General features: G+C 48.4%; 1 protein-coding gene across 1 annotated transcript in view; it reads right to left on the bottom strand.

Moving 5' to 3' along the window:
* CTNNA1 (catenin alpha 1) overlaps positions 1–4,368 on the bottom strand; it is a 157,320-nt gene extending 152,952 nt beyond the window's left edge. Inside the window, exon 1 of the mRNA XM_019534836.1 lies at positions 4,262–4,368. Coding sequence (XP_019390381.1) covers positions 4,262–4,366 — 105 coding nt within the window. The 5' untranslated portion in view covers positions 4,367–4,368. The remainder of the gene's footprint in view (positions 1–4,261) is intronic.
* Between the last annotated feature and the right edge of the window lie 7,071 nt (positions 4,369–11,439).

Here is an 11,439-nt window from a genome sequence, read left to right on the forward strand (position 1 = left end):
CCAGCCCAGAGCTCACACCACAGTTGGCTGCAGTGAGGCTGCCACTGCCACCTCTGTGCTGCCCAGTGCACAAGCTCTGGGCAGGCAGCAGCAGCAAACACTGCCCAGAATGGCACCCAGGGGGGCTGCAACAGCCCAACCCCAATGGGCGAGCCTGGAGCCAGCGCAGGGACCAGGCTGGCAGCGGGGCTGAGTTACAAGTTGGTGGTGAGTGCGGGGGAAAAGTGGCCCCTCGCCCACACCATGGCCGGCGCCCCGCGCTACAGCCACTTGCAGCCTGTGTGGGGCTGCCTGTGCCTGCTCAGGACAACCCTGCGCAGGTTGGGAGTGGCTGCAGCAGGGAGCTACCCATGTGGCCCTTGACAGCTTGCCAAAACTGGGTAAGCAGCCCTCTGCCTGAAATAATTGCCCACCCCTGCCTTAGACCATGGGTGGTGTTTTTTTAATCCCAAGGTTTGGGGGCGGGGGGGAGGGGTTTGTTGTTGTTTTTGTTTTTATAAAAGCATCATGGAAGACCTTATTGAAGCCCTTTTTGAAATCCAAGTATATGACATCAACTGTGTTTCCCACAACTAAGCAGTTCGTTATTTCATTATAGAAGGAGACAAGGTTGGTCAGACACAACCTGTCCACAATGAAACCACGTTGGCTATCCTTCAGCATCATGCCTTCTGCCAGTCCTTCACAAATGGACTTCTTGATTTTTCCCCCACCAAATTTTACCTGTTATCAAGGTCAAACTAACTGATCTATAGTTTCCTGGATCCTCCCTTCTCCCCTTCTTAAAGACTGGTGCCACATTGGTCCTTTTCCAGTCTTCCATGACCTCTCCCGAGCACCACAAATCTTCAAATACTTTAGCCAATGGTCCTGCAAGGACTCCAGCCAATACCCTCAGCACTTTTAGGTGTAGTCCATCTGGTCCTGCCAACTTAAAGACATTCAGCCACTCTAAGTGTTCCTTCACCAGTTCAACACTGACCATTGTTTGGCAACCCCCTGCCTCCTCCGGCATCCATCCAGTATCCAGCCAGGCAAGTGACCACCATTTGTATGTAGGAACACCAACACAAAGTATTAATTAAAGAGTTCAGCTTTCTCCTAACTGTATGTTATCAGCTGTCCTGTCCCACTGCAAGGGCCCCACATTTCCTTTGGTTTTCCTCCTGCTCTCTAAAGAAGGACTTCTTATTGGCCTTGATTTCGGTCACCAACCTGATCTCAGTCTCCACCCCTGCCTTCCTTATCCTCTCCCTACAAATGTAGGCTATACTTGTGTATTCCTCCTTGGTGACTACCCCTTGTCTCCACTGTCTGTAAGCCTTCTTTTTCTTTTTTAAGCACTCTTTGATCCCTCTGGTAAGCCAAGAGAAACTTCTGGCTTCTTTACCATCTGTTCTGCATACAGAAATGGACCTTTTCTGTGCTCTGAGGATCACTCCTTTGAGGAATGACTACCCCTCCTGAACTCCTTTCACCTCCAGTCCCTCTTCCCACAGGGTTTCTCCCACTGTTTTCCTAAGCTCATTGAAGTCAGCCTTCGTAAAGTCAAGCACCTCTGTCCTACTGGCTGGCTTCCTTGCCCTACAATGGATAGTGAATTCCATCACCTCATGATCACTATCTTCCAGCTTACTCTCAATCTTCAGATCTCCCACCAGGTCATCCCCTTTGCCTAGAACCAAATCCAAAGCCTTCACCCTAGTTGGCCTGTTCACCTCCTGTACTAAACATAGATTTTCCATGAAGGTCAAAAACCTATGCGACTGGTCAGATTGGGCTGAGCGCTCCTCCCAGCAGATATTAGGGCAGGGGTGGGTAAAATGTGGCCCAGGGGCTGGATGCGGCCTACCAGGCCATTCTATCCGGCCCGCGGGACCCCTAAGAAATTTAGAAAATTTAATATTAATCTGCCCTGGGCTGCCTGTCATGCAGCCCTCGATGGCTTGCCAAAACTCAGTAAGCAGCCCTGTCCAAAATAATTGCCCGCCCCTGTGTTAGGGTAATTGAAGTCACCCATGACAACCATGTCCCTTGAATGTGCAGCCTCCATCAGTTTTCTGGAAAATTCCAGATCCAGCTCCTCCTCCTGATGTGGCAGTCTGTAGTAGATGCCTGCCATCAAGTCCCCTTCTCCTCATCACCCCCATATCTTGACCCACAGGGTCTCAAGTCACCCTTCTCTCAAACCAATTTGGGTCTCTGAGGAGAGACTCAGCTCCTTTTTGTTATCTTCCTTGCCACTGTAATTATGAAGTCTAGAATGACAGGTACAGGCTGCCACTGAAATGACATATTCTGATCTTAGGATCAAAATGGCTTGGAAGAAATTTGTTCTGTTAAACAGTGCAAGTTAAGTTTCCCTGAAAGGGAGATCTCTACAAAAACCCTACGCCTGATCTGAGAATATTCCAAATGTCCAGAAGTTTCTGTGTAGCTATGGACCAACCTTAGAATTCCCTGCATCCTTTATTGTGTTTTAGTCATATGTACAAAGTCTTTATTTGCTAAAGGTGTAATAGCATGCAGCCAAGACTTTGCATGCAAGACATGCAATGCTTTCAAGTTTCAAAGAGTAACATTTCATAGCAAAACAAACTACTATAGCACATTTTCTAGATGAGAGGTACTTCCATTCTGTATGTCAATTTTCTTAGCACAGTCAACTATTTTGGATGTAGAATGCTCAAGAGAGGATGTAAGCATTTCAAAAAGGAAAATGTTGTTTAGCTGCCTTGAACTCAAGGCAACAGCTATGCGTGTCCAAACTTTCACTGTCTGGTACCTCTCTCTCACTATGAGTTCACGTTAGAGAAAAAAGTCTTGAGACTGTTTAGAAGCAAATCCAACAGAAAAATTAATTTAAAAAAAGTTATGGAACCTAAAATGTAATAGTTGCACATGTGCCAACTATAACAGCTTTTGATCAGAAGAGTCTAATACGGGGTGGGCAAAATACAGCTCACGGACTGCATCTGGCCCACCACATGATTTCATTTGGCTCACAGGTGCCCACCGATAAATTGTACCCTGCCAAGCCCACGCACTTCGTTCCCACCCTAGCATGCAGGAGGGCCCCAGCTCTGACACAGCTTCAGGGTGGGGCTGCTGCTGCCACTGCTGCTGGGGTACCTGCTCAGCTTTCCCAGCCTCCAGCGGCTTCTTCTTGTGTCCCTGCTGCAGCACTTGCTCTGGGCAGCAGATAGGGAAGCTGCACCTGGGCAGAAGCACGGACCATGGGGCCCGCACCCAGCAGAGCAATAGGAATGGGGAGCTCAAGTGGGCAGACTGGGGCTGTGGGTGTGCAGGGTTTGTGGAGTGTGAGGGAGAGGGAGGAGTATGGGGATCCCCCTCCCATATGTCCAACCTCCCTCCCCCTGGCCAAAGTAAGCAGTGGGCCCTCAGGGTGCTTGTAGCCTGCACAGGCACAGCTGCCTAGCGGTGCACGGGTCCAGCCAGTTCTGGGATTCACATGTGGCAGCAAGGAGCAGAGCCAAGCCTCTGTCATGCAGGGCTCACGTACCACTCCCAGGACTCCTGGGGGGGAGCCCCATGTGATGGACCCAGCGGCCTGGCCCTAGTCCCTGCCAACACATGCAGCTGCTCCTCTGGGAATCAGGGCTCAGTTCCAGGAGACTTGTGGTGGCAAAGGTCAGGGGCTGGGGGTGGGACTTCCAGTCCCAAGATGGCGACCAGGGCACTTACCTGCCAAGGGGCACATTTAGCATTGCAGCCCTTGACAGCTCACCAAAACTCATTAAGCTGCCCTTCAGCTGAAATAATTGCCATCCTCTGGTCTAATACAACACCAAAGTTGTCTCTGTGGTATACTAGTACCTTGGTTCCTAATGGCAAGTTAGGAAGTAAAGCTACTTTGGACCAGACAAATTTAACAACAGTATCATGTTTAAAAAAAAAAAAGAAAAAGGAACACGTGCTACAGAAGGGAAAATAACGGGAAGCAATGAAAATGGATAGGAGCAGCAAAGCATTAGTTCTCAGTGTGTCTTTTTTTTCCATCCTTCACTTTAGATTAAGTGAAGGACAACGCCATTGATTTGCAACAAGAGCAAAATCCTTCTAAAATTAAAGCTGCTGTGCCTGATTCCAGAACAAAAACTTAGCAAAGTTTAAGTATACACTTTCTTCTTCATGAAAACACTGCAAAATTAATATAGAATTCAGCCTTTCAGATGTAAGGATTATAGTGTGGTTAAGTTTCAGATCTAAAAACAAAAAGTACCAAATACTGAGTTCTTACCTGAGTAACAAGAGGCTCCAGCAGCCTTTCAACTGCCAGGGTTCTTATCTCTAAACTTTTTGGGTCCCATTTGAAGTTAACGTTGGCTGCATTAACAGTAGTCATTTCTAAGAAAAAAGGGGGGGGAAAAAGAATATTAGCATCATCCCTACTAATTTTGGTTAATTATTGATGGACATTATTTTGAAGTGAAATGAAGCAAACCAAAGGATTGCACAGAAGGGCTGTGTTAGTTTCAGTTCAAGTCAAGTTTGCACTGCCTTTGGAAACAATAGTTTTCAATTAATTAGTTATTTCAGTACAATTTTTTCTTCAGTTATGACAAGAACTAATACATTTATCTAAACAGAAAAAAAAAAAAAATACAGTATTCTCAGGGAACTCCCCGGTAGACCAATTAGGTGCTTAACCCCCATCTGTCTTCCACTGATTTGACTGTCAAGAGACAAGTTTCTCTTTAAATCCCAGTTAGCCCCAATTCAGGTTGGAAGCCTTATCATTCGAGCACAAGCTTACATTTAATCTGCAGTAATGCTACTGTATGCAGCCAAAACCCTACATTTTTGTATGTTCAAATGCCATGAAATCATTCAGACTTATCAATGATTTAAAGTCTAGAATCAATATCCCCTTAAAAACCTGCCCTACAAGGCCGCCTTACAGTTTTATAAATAACTGTTAGAAATCATAGTGAAACCTCTTCCTCTGCCACACAAGAGTTCAGTGGGGATGAGAGTAAGAATAGTCGAAAGATGCAAGTCAATATTCTAATATTTTTCTAGGCTGTTGATGAGCTTGTAGTTTTGTTTTCATGTTACAACGTGGTGAAGATACTGGATGAATTGAAGCTAAAAATTGGTTATTTCCTCATCATAACCCACGTACTCAACAGAATGCTATACAACATGGGTGTGAGCAGGCTGCCTACTTTGCTGGCTTCTTCAGGCAAGTTTTGCTCCTTAAGGAGCTCCTTAGCCAGTCCTGAATAACACACAGTCCTTGAACACAAAATCAAACCCTTTGCCATCTCCCAGGCTCTAGGAGGGGAGTCCTCTGGCTCTGGCCCCAGCACAGCAGCCTGGCCCCTCCTCTCGGCAACATGTTCTGCTCGCAGCTTGCTTCCTCCTCTCTTGCACTTTTCTAGGAACTTTTAAAAACTCCTAGTGGGACACATCCTGTCCATTTAAATGCCCCACAGAGCTCAACTCTCTCAATAGGGCTGACCTTTCCCTCAAAGGGACAACTGTTACAACAGATATAACCAGATAAACAGAAATAAGATTTTTCAAGAACCCAGTACAAATTTGTAAGTACAAAACCAGTACCTTGCTATTTTAAATAGTCATATTTCCTGCTCTCCCTGCTGTAAGCGTTATCTGAAGCTTGGTTACACCCTACTTCCGGCCATGTACTGTAGTTAAGGATTCTTAAGGATAAACTACAGAAGTTTCATTTGTACCACTTTTATGCAGCATAATGCCGCACAGACAGCTGCCCCTTCAAAGGGCAATTTCTTTTTGAAACCTCAGAAATAGGTACTGAGAGATCACTCAGCTCTTAGCAGGTTAAAAGATTCACAACAACTTTGATCCCAAGAAACTGTTCAACTAGCACGGAAAGTGAGAGCGGCTGGACAAGCTTTTAGTACCACCCTGCCCAGAAGGACAGTACTTAAAGTCAAATGCTTACCCAACTATACAGCTGGTCCAATAAAATTAAAGTATTTGTTCAAAATGTCTCACAAGGTGTGTGCGTGTGTGTGGAGGGAGGTGGGGGGGGGGAAGAGGGGCTTCCCCTTGTAAATCAAGCCTTGTTGACGCAGTGTTAGCATTCCCAGGCTAAGTACAGACATTTGTGAGCCTTAGCAGGTGGTTGTCTATTCAAAATGGCTGCCCAATATCAGTTAAGTCAGGATGAGAGGACTAGCTGGAGGGCCAAGGGTCCAGCAGGCTGGAGGGCATCAAGGGTCTGCTGAAGGGTGGGAGGGCAGGCACAACCTATGGGTGGGGTGGGGGGTCCAACCCCAAAGTGGACCTACACCGTAAATGCTATAAAAGCAGTTGCACTTGGAGCAGCTTATGGGGTGGGGATGGTACAAAACACAGAACAGTGTGAGGGAAGGGGTGAGTGAAAAAAGCAGCCTCAAGGACTGGAGTCAGCGGCCAGGTTTTCCCAGCCCCAGGGCTGCGCAGGGGAAGTGGGCATAAGTTCCATCCACCAGTCTGACCTAAGTCTAAGGAGTCTGATGCTATACAGATCCAGGTTTATCTTAAACCAGGTTCTGCAACGTTTAAACTGGTTTGTATGCATGGAACTTCTGTTCTGTTACAGGTTTAGACTGACTGCCAGAAACTGAGACTGGGTCTAAAAGTGTAAGGTCAGCACTGGGACAAGCCAAGTTTAAATCAGGCACCCAGTCTTAACCTGATTTAAACTTCCCAAATGTCTGTACTTAGGTCAAATGTTCTGGCAAAAATCTGGGATAGACAAGTCAGTTTTGTTTTGTTGCTGTTAGAAGCACACCAGCATTAAAAAAAAAAAAATCGATCCATGTTGGATAGGCGCTGATAAAAGGAAAATTGACACCATCAGAAATCAGCTTTTTTTGGCTGGTGTAGCCAATATCATCACTGAGAAATGTCACGAGCATGCGCTCAGCCACAGCATGCAGGTGGCCAGGAATGCAGCCCAGCAGCTTGGAAAGCAGTGTTCAGCTGGTAAGTCTGTTGGAGGGAAAAGGGTGTGGGGGAAGAAAGCAGTGTGGGGGTAAGGGATAAATAAAGGCCCCTCCCCCAGTGAGGAAGTGAGTGGGGCTGGGGGCAGGGGCAGGCACTGCCAAGTAGGGCAGGGTTGGGGGGCGGAGCTATGGGCAACTCATTCAGGGGGTGGGGAGGGGGAGTGATTCCCTGCCACTGCATGCACTCCTGGGGGTGGCATGTGCCACCCATGTTTGTGCATGAAGCGAGGGCAGGCTGCCTGCTGGGGATCAGGGCTGGGGACAGCACCGGCCTCTTCCCAGCAGGGGGGCTGGGCTGCGGCTGCACTTGGGGCAGGCAAGGGCAGGACAGGCAGTGGCGGCACTGGAAGCTGGGGCTATGGGGTGGGCTACAGCCACCCCAAAATTCCCTTGTAACCCCCCTGCCTTCCAGTGCCATCACTGCTGCTTGCCCTAAGCACAGTTGCAGTCCAGCCCCCCTGCCAGGAAGAGGCCAGCACAGTCCCCAGCCTGGAGCCAGCAGCTGGCAGCCCACCCTTGCCCCACACACAAATCCAAAGGTCATGTCCCCTGTGCCTCCTCCGGGTGTACATGCAGCAGCAGGGAGCCACCACCTCCTCCCCCACACCACTGCCTCCAGATGAGCTGCCCATGGCTCTGTACCATACCTTGCCCCACTCCCTCCCCCAGTGTGGGGGCCTTGATCTGCTCCCCACCGCCACAGACTTACTGACCCAATGCTGCTCTCCAACCTGCCAGGCTGCATATCCACTATCAGATCAGTCAATATCGGCCCAAAAAAATCTTTATTGTTGCACCCCTAGTTGTTGTGTGTGTTTAAGGAAGGGACAGATATGGTGAAAAAACACCACCTTCCTACCTTGTGTTGTCCCAGCCATTGTTCAGGTTACTTTTATATAGGGTAAAAGACGTTTAAAAACCTCCTCTGGACAGAGCAATATTTGGCTAATATACTGAAATACAAACTGATTTATCTAAGATATGTAAAATTTGTACTTGAGCTTATAGTTCCATCAGTCCAGTTATAAAAAACAGTTTAAGGTGAAAGGTGATCTGGCTACATTTTAGGAAACAGATGTTAAAATAGGAGCTAGTTCTTAACATACTATATACAAATAGATGGTCATACTCTCCACACATACAACCAGTGCAAACCCCATTCCTTGCTCCCCTCTACAGCTCCACCCCATTCCTTGCTCACCTTTAAGATGTTTAAATACTTAAAGACCAAGCCAAATTAACTTCATTATGCTTCCTGGCATATCACAAACCTACAGTTCCACTATCACAACTACTTCAATTAAATCACCTTCTACACTGGTCCTTTAAATAATATTCCAAAGGAATTAATAAGACAACATAATAGATATTTTAAATATCAACATGCCTACCACTGCTGAAAACATCCTACCAGGTATAACTGTATACCTTACAAGCAGGGATCTGGGTTTTCTGTTTGCCATAGATAAAAGGAAAAAATCTGCTTTTTAGGGAAAAAAAACATGAGAAATGGTGGGTTTCCCATTGCAGGCTGGCAGAGTTCCAGCTGCAAGGGGCTGGTTGGTACTGGGGGGAACAGGAGGAGGGTGATCAGGCAGAGGGTGCCACAGTTATGTGTGCACCCACGCATGCACATGATAGTCAGGCAGTGTAGAGAGCAGGTCCTGCAGCTCCTTCCAGGTAAAATGGAGGGGGGGGAATTGGGGCCCTCACAGTGAGGGAAGGAGGGAGTTGGGTAGGGCTGGGGGTGCTGCCCAGGTGGGGCAGTGCATGGGGCTTGGGGTGGGAATACATGGCTGCAGGGCCTGGGTGGGAAACAGGACAGAGGCCCAGGTGGCTCACCTGGGAGTGGCAGGGGGGCTGGCTCCCCACCACTACATACACTCCTGGGGGGTGGGGGATGTGGAGGGCCACGTGCCCCCCATATTTGTACACTAGGCGAGAGTAGATACAGGCTGCCCACTCCGGGCTCCCTGCCCTGCTGCCCTCCCCCTGGGGGCCTCTGTGCCCCAGCAGGCAGGATCTGGCAGGGCAGAGAGGCTCAGTGCTGCTGCTGCGAGCCCTGTGCCACCATGGTGAGGTACCCCCTGCCTGCCTCAGCAGAGGGGTGGTAGCACAGAGAGGGGTGTGTGTGCGTGTGTTATATGAGAGAGATCTATCTATCTATATGTGGTGTTTCATTTTAAATTGCAGGAAAAAAATGCAAACGCAGATTTGGGGTTTTATATCAGATAACTTGGAATTTTTAATGAACAAAACCAGGATCCCAGGGTTCCAAGACAGAGGTTGGCAACATTTTTGGGCAGTGAACCAAAAACATCCACAACCTCAACTTGTAGGATGTCAGCATGCCAGGGCAGATGGCTGGGGAGCCATAAGGAACCTGATCCTTGTGGCACTGCAGCCCTGGCACCTTCCCTGCCATCTGCCCCAAGGCACACATGCCAAGTAAAATATTTTCACATGCCACGTTCTCACACCCATGTCGAGAGCTGCATACCTCTACTGCAAGTCATTTATTGAAAGGACTGTTAAGGATGAATGTTCACCCAACCCCAAATTTCACTTACTACTATGCTCAACTGCATGCTACAGCAAAGTTGCATTTAAATTTAGAAAGAAAAATAAGGAAATTTGAAAAGAAACAAAGAAAAAGAGAAGTACAGGGCTTATGTATATTTACATGCAAAGCTTCTGGTTTCATAATTTATTCCATCAGTTTTAAAAAAGTTCCCAGTTCTAGAGGAAGGAATATCAGGCATGTCTGAAAATAGACATTTCAAAGGAACCATTCTGCAAGCATCATTTAGCTCAGTGGTTCCCAACCTTTTTTATACCATGGCCTGGCTGCGGCAGTACAGGGCACACGGAGCTGCCTCCCTCCCTCCCTGTGCTGCCCCGCTGTGCTGTTTTAACCAACGGAAGCTCAGCTTTAAACCCAGAAGTAACTCACCCAGGCGGACACAGACTGGGCTCGTGCCACGACCAGACAGCAAACCCACTGCGGCCCAGTACTGGGCCACGGCTTGGTGGTTGGGAACCTCTGATGTAGCTCAAGACTGTCCAATTTCTCAGCAGCTAAAGGCCACAAGCTATGCAGGCCACAGACCAAGGGAGCCACTTGCTGCACAGCACAGGCACCCCACTTCTGCTGCACATACTGCACAGGCAACTCCCACCCTGCTGCTGCCCACAACTCGGGCAGCCCAGCTCCCCTCTGCTACATGTGCCAGTCAAGAAACCCAGTCCTCTCCAGCTGCACCATCCAACCCCCAGGAATGGGAACAGGAAGCAGAAGCTGGGAAAGGGGATGGGAGAGGGGAGGTGGTAGTTCAGAGACACCAGTTGCTGCTCCATCAAAAGCAATGAGGGTAGTAGCAGCTAGGCAGGAGCCTGTGGACCACATTAGCACCTTGTAAGCTGTGTGTACCCCATGAGCTACCAGTTGGACAGCCCTGATATATTGCTCCCGCTGTTAACACCAGCATTTTAATTCAAAGCACCCAATATATACCAAGCATCTAGATATCAGAAAGCTCCCTACCACAGAAACCAAACATTAAACGTATTTACTCAAATCAAGAAAAAACTGAATTTAAGACAACTCTCCAGTAATTAGGTTCTATACATGGAAAGGTATAACCATGTGTTGTAATTTTCCATGTAAAGATTTTAACCAATGGAAGATCATCTTAAAAATTCATCTTCCCCCCCACCCCACCACTGCTGTAGTGGGGAAAGCGGTGGCAGAGGGTGTAGGGGTCTGGCCCTTCACCTTGCCTTTCCTGCCTGTGCCCCCACCCCATGCCTATGCCTGCCCTGCCACTTGCCTCTGATGCCTGTTTACTATGCCCCTTGCCCCCATGCCTGTGCTTGCACCTCTACCCCCTGTCCCCCTACTCTTGTACCGCATGCCTGCACCTGTCCCTTCACTCCCTACTCTCCTGTGCAGCCTACTCCCTACTCTTTGGCCCCATGCCTGTGCCTAATCCCCCAGCCCCTGGTCACTTACCATCTACTGAGGCTCTGCTGTGGCCCTAGCTAGGCCTGACCCAGCTCTGCTTGACCAGAGAGAAGTAGCAACAGCTCCTGTCCAGGCCAGTTTGGGGCTAGAGAGATTGGTGCTAGAGCAGAAGGCACAGGAGGGAGGAGTAAGCAGGCTGTACTATGTCTTCCACTCTCTTCCCAAAACACTTACTCAGGTCTCTTCCATTCCCACCCCCACTCCCCTGATAGGAAGCCTCCTCCCCCACCAACTGAGTCATGCTGGCCCAGGACAGGTAGCAGCTCAGCTCAGGTTTCAGCCCCTAACCTGCAACTGAAGCCTGGAGCTAAGCCACCATACGTCCCAGGCCAGCACTTGAATATAAAATGGTCCTCCCCACCCCCACTAGGGATGTAAATATCATTTAAAAATTATCCATTTAACCTCCTCTAATTA

Source organism: Crocodylus porosus, unplaced genomic scaffold, assembly GCF_001723895.1.
Source record: "Crocodylus porosus isolate Cpor-Errol unplaced genomic scaffold, CroPor_comp1, whole genome shotgun sequence".
Classification (NCBI taxonomy): domain Eukaryota; kingdom Metazoa; phylum Chordata; order Crocodylia; family Crocodylidae; genus Crocodylus; species Crocodylus porosus.